This window comes from Pelodiscus sinensis, chromosome 15 (genome assembly GCF_052426305.1).
Source record: "Pelodiscus sinensis isolate ZL-2025 chromosome 15, ASM5242630v1, whole genome shotgun sequence".
Classification (NCBI taxonomy): Eukaryota; Metazoa; Chordata; order Testudines; family Trionychidae; genus Pelodiscus; species Pelodiscus sinensis.
Window position 1 is genome coordinate 25029550 of NC_143066.1, and position 17822 is coordinate 25047371.

General features: G+C 45.7%; 1 protein-coding gene across 1 annotated transcript in view; it reads left to right on the top strand.

Annotated features, from left to right (window-relative positions):
- The first annotated feature begins 1010 nt into the window (after window positions 1-1010).
- CYTH3 (cytohesin 3) overlaps window positions 1011-17822 on the top strand; it is a 100143-nt gene continuing 83331 nt past the window's right edge. Inside the window, exon 1 of the mRNA XM_075899501.2 lies at window positions 1011-1217. Within this exon, the coding sequence (XP_075755616.1) occupies window positions 1193-1217 (25 nt within the window). The 5' untranslated portion in view covers window positions 1011-1192. The remainder of the gene's footprint in view (window positions 1218-17822) is intronic.

Sequence of the window (17822 nt, forward strand, 5' to 3'; positions counted from 1 at the left end):
CATCTGCAAACCTAGCTACCCCCAGCTTATCAAACCTTCCCAATAGATCAAGCCATCTCAATTTGCTACTCCCACCCCTCCCAAGAAACCTCCAGCATCTCCAGCTTCCCTTCTCCAGTTATCATTTAGTTATTCCCAGATGCTCACACAAAAGTCATCTGCTTTTACCTTCACAAAGTCCCAGTTTATCTCTGCTCCCCATTGGACACCCCTACACACCCAGCTGCCCTTAACGTTGCCAATTTTGGCTGGATCTATCCCTGGAGGTTTCATCCAGGGATATAACCTTTAAAGACATAATCTTTAATTCTTGGATATTCCAGGACAGTTGTGGAAGGTTGGTATCCCTAAGAGGTTAGCTACCCCTTCCAAAAAATCAATTGCTTCAATTCATTCCCTCCCTCCTTCAGTCCCTACTTACTCCTCTGATGCTCTTCAGCACCCAACACATTTTGTGCAGCCCTACCATTTCCTCCTTCCCCTGCCATTGCTTTGGGGATGAAGCAATGTGACCTCTATTTTTTTTCATCCCTGTGTAGAATATTTGTTGTCATGTGCATTGAGGCATGTGTAGATATGCACCACCCAGGTGAAAGACAGGTTGCTGGCCCTGAGCACTCTGCTAATCAACTGGGCTGCATCTGAATCCCTCCTGGGTGGCTACCCAAGCACTCAGCTTACAGGGAACCGCGGGCCAAGATAAATGGACCTTAAACAGAAGTTTAGGGTCATCTACACTACCTATGGGAAGGACATAAGTGGCACGTAAGTTTTCACATGGAGCTGTGCAAAATTTGGCAGCTATGGGAGAAGCTGCCTGTGACTGTCGTAAGGGGAAGGAGAGTGAGTAACACAACAGAGCCCTGTTGCCGCTGGCCGGGATCCCTGGACAGCGGGGTAGCCCTTCCTTCGGACCCCCGCGCCGCACTGGGGAGTAAGCGGCCGCCCCAGTGCGAGGGGAGGGGATGAAGCAGCCCGGGGCTGGGCCGGGCCCGCCTTCCCCTCCCACTCTTTGCGGGTCACATGAGAGGGGGCGGGTGGCTACGGGTGAGGCAGCAGCTGCTGTCGCCGCGGCTGAGCTCGGAGCAGCTGCTGTGCGAGAGCGTGAGGGGGCAGACGGGATCTGCCAGGGAAAGCCCCGGGCCCCGCTCAGCCTCTGTCGCGCCCCGGCGTCCTGCTCCCGGCGCCCGCCATGGACGAAGAGGGCGGGGGAGGCGGTAAGTGACGGAGTTGTCGGTGGGGAGGTGGGCGCCAGGCCGCGGGAGCGAGGCGGTGGCTGTTGCCTGGGACCCGTCTCCTGTACCGGGTCTTGCTGTGTGAGGCTTTTTGCTGAGGGCCGCCCCCGGCTTCCCCTGGTGTGTGTCTGCTGGTGGGGAGGGCGGGGGGCGCCTCCTGCTCTTCGGGAGACTCCCGAGCACCGACACCCCAACCCCGCTGCGCCCTCCTTGCCGTCGCCTCCCAGCCCTGCCGCCCCTTCTCGTTATCACGCTCGCCACAGCCCTGGGGTGTGGCCCTCCTGCCCACCGCTTCTCCCCTGCTGCAACTCCCCACTGCTCCTGCTGAGCGCCCTGGGATACCCCAGAACTCCCACCCTGCTCCCCCATATCCACATCCGCGGCTGTGCCTCCCCCGCATCACCTTGGACACTGAGCACTTATCCTATACTTTTTCCTCTGGACTCTGCCTTATTACCCTTCTTCTCACCCTTCGCCCACTTGTGTTCCCCACCATACATCCACTTGGCCGTTCCTTCCCTCCTCCCACAACAATCCCATTCATACTCATCTCTCTCAGCCCACACAGTGTCACCCAGAGACCTTCTTTTTGCCTGTGTATGAATGCCTCTCAGGGGAAAACCAAGGGAAGCCACTATAATAACAAGTAGTGAATAGTTGTCAGGCTTTTACATCCTGAATAAAGAAGAATGTTGTTGGGGGAGACATGGGCCTTATCTTTCAGGCAGGGATGTGCAAGTATTGCCAGTTTTTGCTGATCCTAGTGTAGAGACATTGATTTTGTTAGGATTGACTTACTAATTTCCCTGTGCTGACAACAATAGAGGGCTCTGTGCACCCTAATTTATGAATCTCTCCTACCCCCAAAAAGGTCAAACATTTCTGAGGGAGGAAAAATGAATGCACACTTGCTTATGGTCTGGAGGGTTGGAAAAGAGAAGTCGATTTAAACATCCTGAAGAAAGGGAGAGACAGCTTGTGATGTGTAATAGTTTAGGGACAGAAGAGCTCAGTGTGGGCATCTACATTTGGCCAGCTCTTACAATTGACTTGATCTCTGGTGTTATATTGACAGCCAGTTATTTGTTCTTGTGTCTTAAAGACAGTGAAATCATTACAGACTGTATGCAGCTGCTGTTCCTATCAGTAAATGTACACTGAAAAGGCTAATTATTATTCTGCAACAGCCTTGCATTTGTGTGTCATTTTAATGTAGGTGCAATGATAATCACTGAGTGGTTCATCCAGTTTACACAAGGTAAACAATTTCCATAGGTGGTAATGGAAATGTTTCCAAATACATACCTTAGAAAATCAGGACATGCCTCTTTCACTGTCTTTTAGTACAAATTGTGACTTTTCTGGTCTCAGTTGGTACAATTACATAACCTAATAGACCCCAAATCAGATTTGCACTAAGGCTTTCGTTGTTTTATCTAAAATGTATTCTCTGTGTGAAGCTTTTTGTCTGACCAACTAGTTGTCAATTCTGTCAAAATAAGGATGCGAACAATTGTCCATATCAGTGGTAATTTTTCAGGATGAGGTAGTTAATCAAAATGTCTTCTAAATAAAATAAATAGTTATTGTGCATGGATGAATATATTTTTCATTATAAATATGTCAGATAATGAGTGGTATGATTAATGTAGTGTGATGGAAGTCTGAAATCAAGTAGGTGTGGCATTTGTTTTGACAAGTGTAAAAAATGCCATGATGAATCAGTAACATCACAAAAACATCCTGCAAACAGTCTGTCTGCAAACATCAATATTTCTCAGCCATCATTTCCCTCATTGTTTTGTCAATAATAGATATGACTTTCCTTTAAAAAGAGAGGAAGAAAAATGGTTTTACTACTACTAGTGGTAATGGGAAGACACTGTAGAAAATAGAAGAAAAATATTAAAGATTTAATGTTTTAAAACAGCTTGATAGTAACACTAAGGATGTATCAAAGTATAGTGGTAAAAACTATACCACTAAACCTCAACTACCCACCCAGAGAAATAAAAAAGCAAATTGAAAGAGCCAGGTGAATACCTAGAAACCAACTACTTCAAGACAGACCCAAGAAAACCAACAATAGAACACCACTTGTCATTACCTACAACCCCCAACTTAAACCTGTCCAACACATTATCAATAAACTACAGCCTATACTATAACAGGATACTAAACTCTGAGAGGCTCTGGGAGACAGACCCATAGTCTCCTATAGACAACCACCTAACCTCAAGATGATTCTTACCAACAACCACAGGACATACCACACTAATACCAACCCTGGTACCTTCCCTTGCAACAAACCCTGTTGCCAGCTTTGTCCACATATTCACTCTGCTGATGCCATTATTGGACCCAACCAAGTGAGTTATAAGATCAAGAACACATATTCCTGCGCATCCAGAAATATAATTTATGCAATCATGTGCCGAAAGTGTCCGTCTGCTATGTACATTGGACAAACGTCTGACACTTCGCCAAAGGATCAATGCCCACAAAACAGATATGAGACAGGATCACAAAGAAAAAACAGTTTCTTGCCATTTCAACCAGAAAGGACATTGTCTCAATGACTTGATTACCTGCATCCTGCTTCAAAGACCTTTTAAGACTTCACTTCAAAGAGAATCCTCTGAACTGTCATTCATGCTTAAATTTGACACTTTACATTCAAATTTGAATAAAGACGCTAATTATCTTACCCATTACAAAGATAGCTTCCCCAATTATCACCTCTAATATCATTAGCCCACAGACATTTACCTCCTCTCCTTCCCTCCCTCCATCCCCCTTCTGTTCTGAAATTTGATTTGTCCTTTTCATGTGTTCATTTTTTTAAATTGTATCCTTTGGTATATATGGTTGTGACAATTGTCTTCCACTGTTTGATCTGAGGAAGTGGGTCTGGCCCACGAAAGCTCATCACCTATTAAACCATCTTGTTAGTCTTTAAAGTGCTACACAGTCCTGTCTTTTATTAAAGTATATCACTGAACTTTCACATATATGAAGGGTACGTTAACTTCCTTGTTTATTAACACTAAATCTATCTATTTTGGCTATTTTTCACTTGTCTGAGCTTGTCAGCAAAAAATTCTCACTTTCACATAGCAGAATTGACTTCTTCACCCTTAGGGCCTAGTTCTACAAGGTTTAGAGCACCTACTTTGGGATTCTGAGCACCTTCAGTTCTCGTTGTGATCCATTGGATTTGAAGTGCTTGGTGCTTTGCAAAGATTGGGCCCTCAAAATGGATCTTCTGATTGTTGAATAATCACTTCTGTTATTCTTGGGTTGTTTATCACATCTCATTTAATGAGAAAGTATTATTCATGATGGTCAAATTATTATGTACTTTACAATGTATACTTAGCTTCATGATATTAGAGATCGACATGATTGAAATTTCCCACTCCCTTCAGGAAGAGTATTTAAACTGTTACATTAGCCTTTGTTGATTTATTATGCTTACTTTATACTAAGAAAAGGCCCATTCCCGCTTTTCTTTCTTATTCAAGACTTTCATTGGTAGAATAGGATTAGCTTAACATTTTAAGATAACTAGTTTTTGGAATGACAAAGAGTCAGAAAATTGACCATTTCCTGACAAGAGATAGCATATACAAAGTGAAGTGTCAATTTGGAATCTACTCAATTTTAAAATGAGTTAATAGTTTTAAATACACATGCTCTGAGTCTCCTTGCTAATTCATGAGTTTTTAAAATTACATTTTTACTATGCTAAAAGTAGTTTTGTTTCTTTCCTGTTGCTGAAAGACCCCCATTAAGAGGTATTCAACTCATAAAACAAAGCAGCTAGGGTGTTAGACTGGGATTCAGGAGACCTGAGCTTTAGTCTCAGCCCTGTCATTGGTTGCTGTGTTAGCTTTGTGCCTCAATTTCCTCTTCTGTAAAGCAGGAAAAATTATATGCACCTCTTAGTAAAATGCATTGAGATCTGTGGATGAAAATAGCTATGCATCATCATTACAAAAGAAAAATACAATTCAGCAGAAAAGCTGTCAGAGGTAGGACATGCATCCTACTAGTTTAGCCTCCCCTTCTCTGGTAGAGTAAATGTGCACATAAAGGCCCATGTCATACCATCTATTGTCATACAAAACTGTTGATTTCAAGGGGGCTCTGAGTATGAAATAGGAGTAAGATATGATCCAAATTAGAATCATAGAATAATAGGACTGGAAGGGACCTCAAGAGGTCATTGAGTCCAGCCCCCGCCCTCAAGGCAGGACCAAGCTCCGTCTACACCATCCCTGACAGATGTCTATCTAACCTGTTCTTAAATATCTCCAGAGAGGGAGATTCCACCACCTCCCTTGGCAATTTATTCCAATATTTGACCACCCTGACAGTTAGGAATTTTTTCCTAATGTCCAATCTGAACCTCCCCTGCTGCACTTTAAGCCCATTACTCCTTGTCCTGTCCTCAGAAACCAAGAGGAACAAATTTTCTCCTTCCTCCTTGTGACACCCTTTTAGATATTTGAAAACCGCTATCATGTCCCCCCTTAATCTTCTTTTTTCCAAACTAAACAAGCCCAGTTCATGAAGCCTGGCTTCATAGGTCATGTTCTCTAAACCTTTAATCATTCTTGTCGCTCTTCTCTGTACCCTTTCCAATTTCTCCACTTCTTTCTTCAAATGTGGCGCCCAGAACTGGACACAGTACTCCAGCTGAGGCCTAACTAGTGCAGAGTAGAGCGGCAGAATGACTTCACGAGTTTTGCTTACAACACACCTGTTGATACAACCTAGAATCATATTTGCTTTTTTTGCAACAGCATCACACTGTTGACTCATATTCAACTTGTGGTCCACTTTGACCCCTAGATCCCTTTCCGCCATCTTGTATGTATGGAACTGATTGTTCCTTCCTAAGTGGAGCACTTTGCATTTCTCTTTATTAAACCTCATCCTGTTTACCTCTGACCATTTCTCTAACTTGCTAAGGTCATTTTGAATTATGTCCCTATCCTCCAAAGAAGTTGCAACCCCACCCAGTTTGGTATCATCTGCAAACTTAATAAGCGTACTCTCTATCCCAATATCTACATCATTGATGAAGATATTGAACAGTCCGGGTCCCAAAACAGACCCTTGAGGAACTCCACTTGTTAATTAGTGTTTGTTTCATCTGTTTGCTGTTGTCTAAATACCAGATCTTTGAACTTCAGGAGATGATGTTGATTCCCTTCCTTCCCGTCTTGAAATAATCTCTTTTCTGACTTTAACAATTTAAAGCTTCTCTTATATTAATTGTTGCAGTTAGCATGGTGCTAATATTGCTTTTGGATAACTGAAGTCCTTAAACTGAATATTACTTTTGATAGCAAGTGTTATGCTTGTATAGTGTTAAATAGTGAATGTTTGTTTTGAGTATTTCCAGGTCTTGAAATTCTTTGTCAAATCAGATTATTTTGGATACAATTTTGGCAGAACATGGCTCCAATTATTTTGAATCAAGATCAAGTTCTTTTATGTTTATTTTCTTGAATTTGAGTCTGAAGCCAGGAAGTTGTTGCATATGCTCTCCCAGTCAGGTCATTAGAAGTTCCGCTTATGAAAGGACTGCAAGATCCACTCACTGTTTTTTTAAATGAGGATCTTCTTAGGTCATTGATTTTTAAAAAAAATTAAATAAAAGTTAATGTAATATAAGGTGTTGAATTCAAAGAGATACAAATGCCTCTATCCTCTCCAAATAGCTACAGCACAAATAGTACAATGTAAACTTCTCCATACTATTGCCTAAACTAGGGATGTGAATATGTACCTGTGTACACCGTTAACCGATGAGCCTGGGCAGCAGTATTGGAGAGGGGAGGGCGCAAAGGGTGAAGGGGGAGGCAGGAACTGGTATCTATGGGAAGCTGGCTCTCTAGCCAGCTCTCCGTGCAGAATCAGAGGCAGCAGTGTGGGGTTGGGGGGGGGACAAGCAGGAGCTGATACATGCGGGAAGCTGGCTTTTAAGCCAGCTCCATGTGAGTACTGGCTCTTGCAGAGCCGCTTGCCTCTCTCTGCTGCGTTGTTGCCTCTGATACAGAGGTGTTTCTTTGTGTGAAAGAGTATTTCAGTCTTTATGTTCTTTCAGTCCTTGGTCTCTCTACTGGAACTGCCAATGAGAATGCCGAGAGTGGTGTTGGTTTCTGTGGTGTAGGCACTTGCCCATTAGGAACTAGACTGAAACCACCAGCACATTTCACACAGGCCACAGAAGAACCACTTACTGACAAAGCAAATATAGTAAATCTGCTTTCACTCTAAATAGAAAAGCACAATTATCTATTTGTAGGGGTTAAAGGATGATAAATGTAGTAATAAAGGAAAAAATGCCCTGAGAAAGACAGGTAAAAGTATTAAAAACCAGTTTTTTAAATAAGTAAATATGACTGGAGTAAAAAAAAAAAATCTTAGACTTAAGTCATCCTTTCTGTGTCCCATATTTTTCCTTTCTTTGTAAAAGCCCATGGAAGGCAGAATATGAACTGAAAATCCATGTGAACTGAAAATCTATTGTGTCATATATAAACAATGAGAAGTCCTGTGGCACCTTATAGACTAACAGATTTATTGGAGCATAAGCTTTCATGGGCAAAGACTCACTCCTGCCCTGAATCCTGCATCCCCCACCGTGAGTCCTGCACTCCTCCACCCCCTACACTGAGGCCCCCCCCCCCAATGATCCAAGCAACATCGGGTAAATCCTCTAGTCCTTTCATAAGGAATAGCTATTTGACTAGTGTGCATTTTCATTAAAAATCATACAATATCATAGTAACTTGATTATTTTAACATGTATAGTTAACAAGCAAATAACTGACAGAGATTTTAATTTTAAAAAGAATCCAACAATTTCATGGGAAAACTTAATACAGCAATTTTTTTGGACAGCACTATTTCCTCTTAGCAGGGATGGATGTATAAAATCCACTAGAAAACTATTTGTTTTATGATCCTCTGAGATTTGTCTGGAAAAGGAAGTGGCTTTGGTTGCTATGAAGTAAAAACATTCTTGATTTGTTTTTGGTGAACATCTGTGTAACGTTTATTTCTTTACATTTTGGAGATTTCTAACTCATAATTTGATGACAATGTAAGATTTAATTAAAAGAAAATAAAGTACTATATAGTTTTTTCTCCAGTTGCATTACCTATGGGTATCTACTTATAGGTAGATATCTTTTTTTTAAAAAACAATTTTAAGCAGACAACTCTTCTGATTTTAAAATTAGCATTTAAAAAGGTGATCCTTTAGTTATGTAGACAGTAAAATATCATTTTTCAGAAAACAAGCATCTATTCTACTCTTGTGTTATGATGCCAGTTTGATCATTTTTTTGTCTGGTCATTCCTCGTCCTCTTAAAGCTCAATAGGAACTCACTGAATGAGAATTTGGTGTGTGGAAAAATTGCAGAACTGGTTCTGTAAGCTCCTCTGAAATGGGATAAGAATCTTGAAGAAGACTCCAGCTTAGTCTTTGTTGACCTGACAAGAGCGTTGGAGTCTCCTCAGAAGTGGAGGATTTGGAGGCTTCATCTCTATCCATTGTCTTTCCCCTTGTTTCCAGCCAAGCAAGAAGAGGCACCGGGGAGTCTGCCCACCTGCCTGGCATGAAGTGTGCCTGAAAACCGCCCTCCTGCCTGTGTCCCCACCAGTCCAGTCACCCCTCCAGGGCATGTGGAGGGACTCACTCCCCAAAATTGCCTGTGTGGCTCTCCCCATCCTGGCACTGGCTGGGAAGAGGAGGGGCAGCTTGGATCCAAAGCTCAGCTACAGTAAGAGCCACCTGGGTCTGGGGAGCTGCAGTGGACCCTCAACCTGCCCATGGTGCAGAGTGGGAGGCTGTCTGAGGAGAATATCCCCTGGCTCGTATCCCTTCTTTCCAAGGCTGGTGGAGTATCTGTGCTGTGGCTCCCTACATTGCTGGCAAGACTGTTGCTGTGGCTCCAAGGCCACCCCACCCCGGCTGGAGCTGGGTTGGGATGATCCGTGCGGGTTGCTGTTGGGGAAGTGGTGCAGAATCACAGACAGTGCTTTCTTTTTTTCCAACTCCTGAGCAGAATGTTAACATCTAGTAAAGTTCATGAAGCAGGAGTGGGGTCAAGGGGTTCTGAATGTGGGAGGGGGCTCAGGCATGGGGCAAAAGGCACAGGGGTGTGAAGGCTCTGGTTGGGGGTGAGGTCTTGAGGATGAGAAGCTCTATGCTGGGAGAGAGGATCGGGGTGCAAGGTCTCTGGGGAAGAAAGGTTTGGGGTACAGGAGGGGACTTCAGGGTGGGGTTGACAGATTTGGAATACGGGGGGGCGCTGTGGGTTGGGGTGGCAATGGTCCAGGGATGAAGGGCTTGGGATGCAAGAGGGGGCTCCAAATTTGAGGAAAGGCTGTGAGTTGGGGTGCAGGAAGGGGTACAGGCTCTGAGCTGGAGTTTGAGGTGTAGGAGAAGGTACAGGCTCTGGACTGGGGGTGTGGGTTTTGTGGTCAAGCTGGGGAAGAAGGTTTGGAGCTGCAAGAGGTGGCTCCGGGTTGGGTCTTGGGCTTTCCTGGGTCTTGGGCTTTCCTCAGCGGCACTAAGGAGGCTGCCTGGTGCCTGCTTGTCCTGGGGTATCACGCTGAGCCCTGGAAGCAGTCAACAAGTCTGGCTTCTGGGGGTGGGTGGCATGAGGTTCTGTGGTGCAGGACCATGGGGCTCCACTCTGCCTAATAGGAGCTGGACCTGTTGTGTTGGCCACTTCTCACCTGTCCCAGCACAGAGCTGCCCTCTTTGGGGGAGAGTGGCCCCTCCCTGCTAGCCCCAGCACAGGGCTGCCACAGCCCAGGGCAGCTCCTCACTGGGGCTGGCAGGGAGAAGAGCTTCTCCACTGGCCAGGGCAGCTTCGGGGCTTGGGGAGGGGGCATCTCTCTTCGCTGTAGCCCTGAGTCCCCGTATCAGGCTTAAAGGGAAGCCATGCAACCACACAGCTTAGCACAGTGGCTTTCAAACTTTTTTTCTTGCAACCCACTTGAAGAATTGTTGATGTCTGTGACCCAACATAATTCTATCTTTTGACTAGCATGCAGGTTCACTGGCTTAGGAGGAACTTAGGTCACAGATCCTCACCTGTCCTGGGCTGGAGAGCCTGGGAGGAGGAGACCTAGACTAGGGGCTGCTCTCTGACCCAGAATAGCCGACAGAGCTGGGCCTCGTGTGTCAGTGTCAGTGTCAGCTCTGGAAGAGACAGGATTATAGGGGTGGGGCCGAGGTAGCCAATCCTCAGCACCACCTGGAATGTGCTGAATGCCCACCAGCCAGCCTTTAGCACAGGGGTAGGCAATAATTTTTGAAGGGGGGGGGCCACTTCACAAATTTTGGAAATGGCTGGGGGCCTCAGGCGGAAGGGGTGGGACCTCAGGCGGAAGGGGCGGGGTTGGGATCTATCCTGCTGAGAGCTTTGCTTGGCCTGTGGTCCCTGACTTCTGGCCAATGGAAGGGACCTGGAACAGATGGAAGGGTGCTGAGGGCTAGCCTCCTCCCAGAGTTGTCTGGGGTGGGGGCTTAGAATTCACATAACATGGCTGCCATCTCCTAGCCCCTCTGCTAATTTGTTGCCTGGCAGCCGCCCAGCCAGGCAACTCCTAGACAACAGGCCAGTGGGACCGAGAGCTGCGAGCCCTTTCAATTCCTTCTATTTAAAGAGCTTGTGCCTGCCAGGTGGCTGTCAGGCAACACAGCTACCCAGCAGGAACGAGCCCTTTAAATAGAAGCAGTTAAAAGGGCTTGTGTATCCTAGCTCCCTAGCAACGCAGTAGAGGTGCAGGGAGCTGCAAGCCCTTGAAATTGCTGGTATTTAAAGGGCTCGCACCTTCCCTGCGCCTGTTGGGCAACACATTGCCTAGCAGCCATGGGGAAGGCGTGAGCCCATTAAATAGAAGCAGTTGAAAGGGCTCGTGTGTCTCCAGCTCTCTAGCAACATGATAGAGATTCTGAGAACTGTGAGCCCTTTTAACTGTTTCTATTTAAAGGGTTCTTATGTTCCCTGCGGGTGCCAGGGGATCAGGGATGTGAAGGGTTAACCCGTAAGCCTCACACTTAATGGATGAGACTTACCAGTTAAGCTCAACAGGTGAGGGGGGCTGCCATGGACAGGAGCTGCTCCAACCAAACTGAAGCAGCCCCTGCCTGTGGGACATCTTGGCCTGCCACAGGCAGGAGCTGCTCCATGCTGGCTGGTGCAGCTCCTGGCTGCACCAGGGTTTGAGGTGGGATGCTTCAGCTCAGTGTCTGCTGGAAACATCTAAGACCAAGTCTACACTGGCAAGTTACTGTGTAGTAAATCAGCCCCTGGCACTGTAACTTTTGAGGTGACCACACTAGGGATGTTAAATTTAGTTTAATCAACTAATCGACTAGTTGATAAGCAAGGGAGCCACAGTGTGGTTAGCTCCCGGCTCCAGGAGCTAACCCCGCTGTGGCTCTTCTTTTTAAATGTATTAAGGTCCTGCTGGCTCTTAATACATTTAAAAAAGCAGAGGCCCTGTGTCTGGGACTGGGCGCAAGCTGGGATCAGCTGATTCCCAGCTCTTGCCTGGTCCCTGCTACTACCCTGCCTCCCCATGGAGACGGTGCTGGGGGGAACCAGCATTTAAACTGGCATCCCCCAGTACTAGGTCCCACGCCCCCCCCTTGCTGCCTCTATTAGAGGCAGTAAGTGGGGGGGGGAAGCAAATAGTCGAGGGACTAGTTGACTATCCAATAAGCTTTTGCTTATTGGATAGTTGACTAGTCACTTACATCTCTAGACCACAGAGGCAAGGCACTTAGTGTGCGCTAGCTCCACAGTTAGTGCACTGTAGGTAAACCACCTCCATGAGAAGCATAGAGCTTGCTGTGCTCTGGATACAGTGCTAGGAGGCCACTGTGGACACTGTGGTGTAGTACTGCATCGTGAATGGCTTCCACCATCCTTCCCACAATGTCTGTTCTTGTGAGGGACTCCAAAAAGATCTCACCAAATTGAGTGATTGGGCAACAAAATGGCAAATTAAATTTAATGTCGATAAGTGTAAAGTAATGCACATAGGGAAAAATAACCCCAACTATACGTACAATATGATGGGGGGCTAATTTGGCTATGACAAATCAGGAAAGAGATCTTGGAGTTATTGTGGATAGTTCTCTGAAAACTTCCACACAGTGTGCAGCGGCAGTCAAAAAGGCAAATAGGATGCTAGGAATTATTAAGAAAGGGATAGAAAATAAGACACAGAATATCTTACTGTCCCTGTATAAAACTATGGTACGCCCACATCTTGAATACTCTGTACAGATGTGGTCTCCTCACCTCAGAAAAGATATTTTGGCTTTGGAAAGGGTTCAGAAATGGGCAACTAAAATGATTAGGGGTTTGAAACGGGTCCCATATGAAGAGAGGTTAAAACGACTGGGACTTTTCAGTTTAGAAAAAAGGAGACTGAGGGGGGATATGATAGAGGTCTATAAAATCATAAGTGGTGTGGAGAGGGCGAATAAAGAAAAGTTATTCATTAGTTCCCATAATAGAAGAACTAGAGGACACCAGATGAAGTTAATGGGTAGCAGGTTTAAAACTAAAAAAAGAAAGTTCTTCACACAGTGTGTAGTCAACTTGTGGAACTCCTTGCCAGAGGAGGCTGTGAAGTCTAAGACTATAAAAGAGTTTAAAGAGAAGCTAGATAATTTCATGGAGGTTAGGTCCATAAAAGGCTATTAGCCAGGGGATAAAATGGTGTCCTTGGCCTCTGTTTGTCAGAGGCTGGAGAAGGATGGCAGGAGACACATTGCTTGATCATTGTCTTTGGTCCACCCTCTATGGGGCACCTGGTGTTGGTCACTGTCAGCAGACAGGCTTCTGGGCTAGATGGACCTTTGGTCTGACCCAGTACGGCCATTCTTACGTTCTTATGTACGTGCCTAGCAGGCTCTTACTGCATTTAAAAGTCAGAGTTGCACCGTCCCAGAGCTGACTGCTGTAGCTCTGCCTTCCCTGCCCCGTTCCTGCACTGCGGAGACAGTGCTTGGGGGACCTGGGTTTTAAGCTGGCTCCCCCCACTACTGGCTCCTGCTACCCCCTGATTGCTGCCTCTATATCAGATGCAGCCAGCAGGGGCTAAGGGGAAAATGTGAGTACTCGACTCGACTACCCAATAAGCCTAGGATTATTGGGTAGTCAGCTATTCAACTACTCTTTTACATCCCTCTTTTACATCCCTAGCCTTGACAGAGCTGACCTTGGAATACCTGTCTGAGGCCCTAATGCCTGCTGAGAGGTTCTAAAAGGTCAGAAAGCACCCTTGAAGGACTAGAGAGGAGTTTTTGTGTAACTCCTAAGTCATGCTCCACCAAACACAAAGAATTGAAGGAGTGAAGGGACAGTGAGAGGAGGAAATGTAAGGAAAACACAGAGTGGCTCTTAAAGATTATGGAGCTCACATGCTACAGGTGCTGCTAGCACTGCAGCTGGAGTGGTACTGGCCCTCCTGTAGCTGGCATCCCAAAACTGTTTTCAACGCCCCCTGTCACAATCAATGAAATTTGGACAGCACCCTGTTCTTGAGCAGCACCATCTCCCATCCAGTGTAGATGTTTCGTGGTTCACGTATGTCCTATGTTTAATAAATGAAAAAAATAATTTAATTAATAAAAATGACTTTAAGAAATGAAATTATTGTGTTTCAAAGCAATATTTATTCCGTTACATTCAAGCAAGCATACCCCAGCAAAGTTATGGTCAATGTAGCGCTAAGTGCAGCGCATGGACCAATCAGAGTAACCCTCTAGCAATGCAGCCACTGCACTCCCATGCATGGCAACAAGTTTTATTGAGTTTCAGCATCAAATTGCTGCCTCAAGACATCCCTGATTCTTTCAGTCCCACATTGTGCTCCCCTAGTAACCCTGGTTATGGGCTGTTCAAACTCAGCCTGCTAGTGCTATGCCTCAGCAGTCCAGCCCCGAGTGAAGTTTTTACCCTTCTCTTCGCAAATATTATGGAAAATATAGCATGCAACAATAACACAAGGGATGTTATAATCGGTCAAGTCCAGCTTTGCATATAAACCATGCAAGCAGGGTTTCAGTCGTCTAAAAGCACACTCCACAGTTATTATGCATCTGCTCTGCCTGGTATTCATAGAATCATAGAATACTAGGACTGGAAGGGACCTCGAGAGGTCATTGAGTCCAGTCCTCTGCCCCCATGGCAGGACCAAATACTGTCTAGACCATCCCTGATAGACATTTATCTAACCTACTCTTAAATATCTCTAGAAATGGGGATTCCACCACCTCCCTGGGCAATTTATTCCAGTGTTTGACTACCCTGACAGTTAGGAACTTTTTCCTAATGTCCAACCTAAACCTCCCTTGCTGCAGTTTAAGCCCATTGCTGCTTGTTCTATCCTCAGAGGCCAAGATGAACAAGTTTTCTCCCTTCTCCTTATGACACCCTTTTAGATACCTGAAAACGGCTATCATGTCCCCCCTCAGTCGTCTCTTTTCTAAACTAAACAAACCCAATTCTTTCAGCCTTCCTTCATAGGTCAGGTTCTCTAGACCTTTAATCATTCTTGTTGCTCTTCTCTGGACCCTCTCCGATTTCTCCACATCTTTCTTGAAATGTAGTGCCCAGAACTGGACACAGTATTCCAACTGAGGCCTACCCAGTGCAGAGTAGAGTGGAAGAATAACTTCTCGTGTCTTGCTCACAGCACACCTGTTAATGCATCCCAGAATCATGTTTGCTTTTTTTGCAACAGTGTCACACTGCTGACTCATATTCTGCTTGTGGTCCACTATAACCCCTAGATTCCTTTCTGCCGTACTCCTTCCTAGACAGTCGCTTCCCATTCTGTATGTGTGAAACTGATTGTTTCCTAAGTGGAGCGCTCCTTAATGCTGGCAAGGCTCCTCTTCTATGGCTTCATGAGCCTTGGCATTAAGGGATAGGTAGGCTCTCCAAGGATGATAATGGGTGTTTCCACTTCCCCCATGGTGATCTTCTGGTCTAGGAAGAAAGTCCCCACTTGCAGCTTCCTGAACAGACCAGTGTTCTGAAAAATGCAAATATTGTGCTCCTCTCTGGACCAGCTGGCATTAATGTCTGTGAAATGCCCACAGTGATCTAGAACGGCCTGCAGAACCATGGAGAAATGCCCCTTGTGGGAAGCCCATCCATTCAAAGCCATCCACAGTTTCACTCAAGATGCCCAGAGTCATGGTCTTTTGGAGTTGGATGCTATTGATGACCCTGCATACTTCCATGAATATGAGTTCAGTGGTTGACTTTCCCACTCCAAGTTGATTGATCACTGAGTGAAAGCTGTCTGGAGTAGCCAGCTTCCACAATGCAATTGCTAAGCACGTTTCCACTAGCAGAACAGCTCTCATTTGCTTGTTCTTGTGCCACAGTGTGGGGGCAAGCACAGTACACGGTCCTATGAAAGTGGCTTTCCTCATCCAAAAGTACTGCAGCCACTGCCCATTATCCCAGGCTTGCATGATGATGTGACCCCACCAGTCAGGTTTGTTTCCTAAGCCTAAAAGTGGCATTCCATTGTAGTCAGCACCTTCATGGATGTCAAAAGAAATCTTTAAAAAAACAGCAAATAGTCCTGCAGCACCTTAGAGACTAACAAAAAATGTAGATGGTATTATGAGCTTTTGTGGGTACAACCCACTTCTCAAGCAGCTCTCAGATGCATGATACCACCTACATTTTTTGTTAGTGTCTAAGGTGCTACAGGACTATAAGCTGTCTTAAGTTTTTTTCAGTTCCATACTAGCACAGCTACCCCTCTGAGTCTCTTTTATCTACAAGAAATCTTGTGTCATATGTACACTAGGGATGTAAAATCCTGTTTAATTGGGCCACAGGCAGGGGTCTGCTCCTGGGTGCCAATTAACCACTACCTGGTAAGCATCACCTGTGGGTAACTGGTTACCCATTAACATCCCTAATGTACACTGCAGGGTCTCCTTATAGTCACAGGGTAGATTCAAGAATAGCTTGACTGCTGTGTGTGATGTGTTAATGAGATCTATCAGCATTTTTGTCAACAGCCGAGGATCCATTCCCACACATTGAGAAGCAGAGTGTGCAGCACAGAAGTCATAGAAAGATGGCACCAAATGTGGATGGAAATGCAGGGGTTGCTGGGATGCGAAGCGATGCACCACAGGGGGTTGGGACAGGACCCGGGATGCCCTGTGCCTCCCCTCTGCCTTCCCACAAACCTGTGTGGCAGAAGAGGAAGAGTGCTTTGTGGGATAGCTGTCCAGAGCCCATCACTCTAAAAGCCACTGCAAATGTGGTCATGCTACCGCTCTGGTGGCTGACCGTGTGGACACCCAATAGCGTTTTCACTGTTTCACTCAGAGCGGTGCCAGTGTAGATATGTACTACTACTCTTACTTCTACACTGCTGCTGTTGCTGACTGTGGCACTGCCTTCTGAGCTGGGAAGCTGGACAGTGGCAATTGCTAGCTAGGAACCCAGGTATAACGGCAGTACTGCTACCACCAGCAGTAGCACAAAAGCAGGGATGAAATGGGATGGCATTGCTACCCTTACTTCTGCGCTGCTGCCTGCAGAGCTGGTTTCTCAAGCCATATCTGCACTATAAGGTTAGGTGAAATTTGTTAAGGTCGATTTATTTTTTTAGCACCCGATTTTGTGAAGTAGAAGGTGCACGTCCTCACTGGGTGCATGAAGTCAACGGAGTGCATCTCCTGTAGGGTGGGAATCTTCTACTCTGACAGCGATGCACCGTGGGTAGTTATCCCACCATTCCTGCCACCCGTTTGCATTCTGGGTTGGGCTTCCAGTGCTTGATGGGACAAAATCATTGCAACAGGTGGTTCTGGTTATATGTTGTCAGACTCCCATAATGCACTTATGTACTCCCTGCTTGAAAGAAGCAGCAAACAGTCTTTTTGCAACCTATTTTCCCTGGCTATTTGTGCAGACACCATAGCAGGGCAGGCATGGACCCCATTCAGCTTCAAACTGCTATGACGAGCATTGCAGAAATCTCATGCATTATGCTGCGGTATGTTCAGAGACTAGCCAAGAGCCACTGTGGCCTCCTCACATTATTCCTGACTTCAAACACAGACGTGCATAAAATCATTGAGTGGAGCAATTGGCATATGCTGGCAGCAGTTGATCCTATTGACACAGTGGAATGTTGGTTCTGGTCCCACGAGTCACAGTATGTGGTGGGATCGTATAGTTATGCAACTATGGGGTGATGAGCAGTGGCACAAAATTTTCACGTGTAAGGCCACTTTCACTGAACTTTGTGAATTACTTATCCCCCGCCCTGAAGTGTAGCAATACCAGAATGAGACCCGCTCTAACAGTTGTGAATCAAGTGACGATGGCCCGGTGGAAGGTTGCAATGCCAGACAGCTACTGATCAGTTGGGAATCCATTCGGAGTGGGTAAATCCACAGTGGGGGCTGCTGTTATTGAAGTAGCCAATGCAATAAATATCCTTCTGTTAGGGAGGATTGTGACTCTGAGGAAACATGCAGGACATAGCGA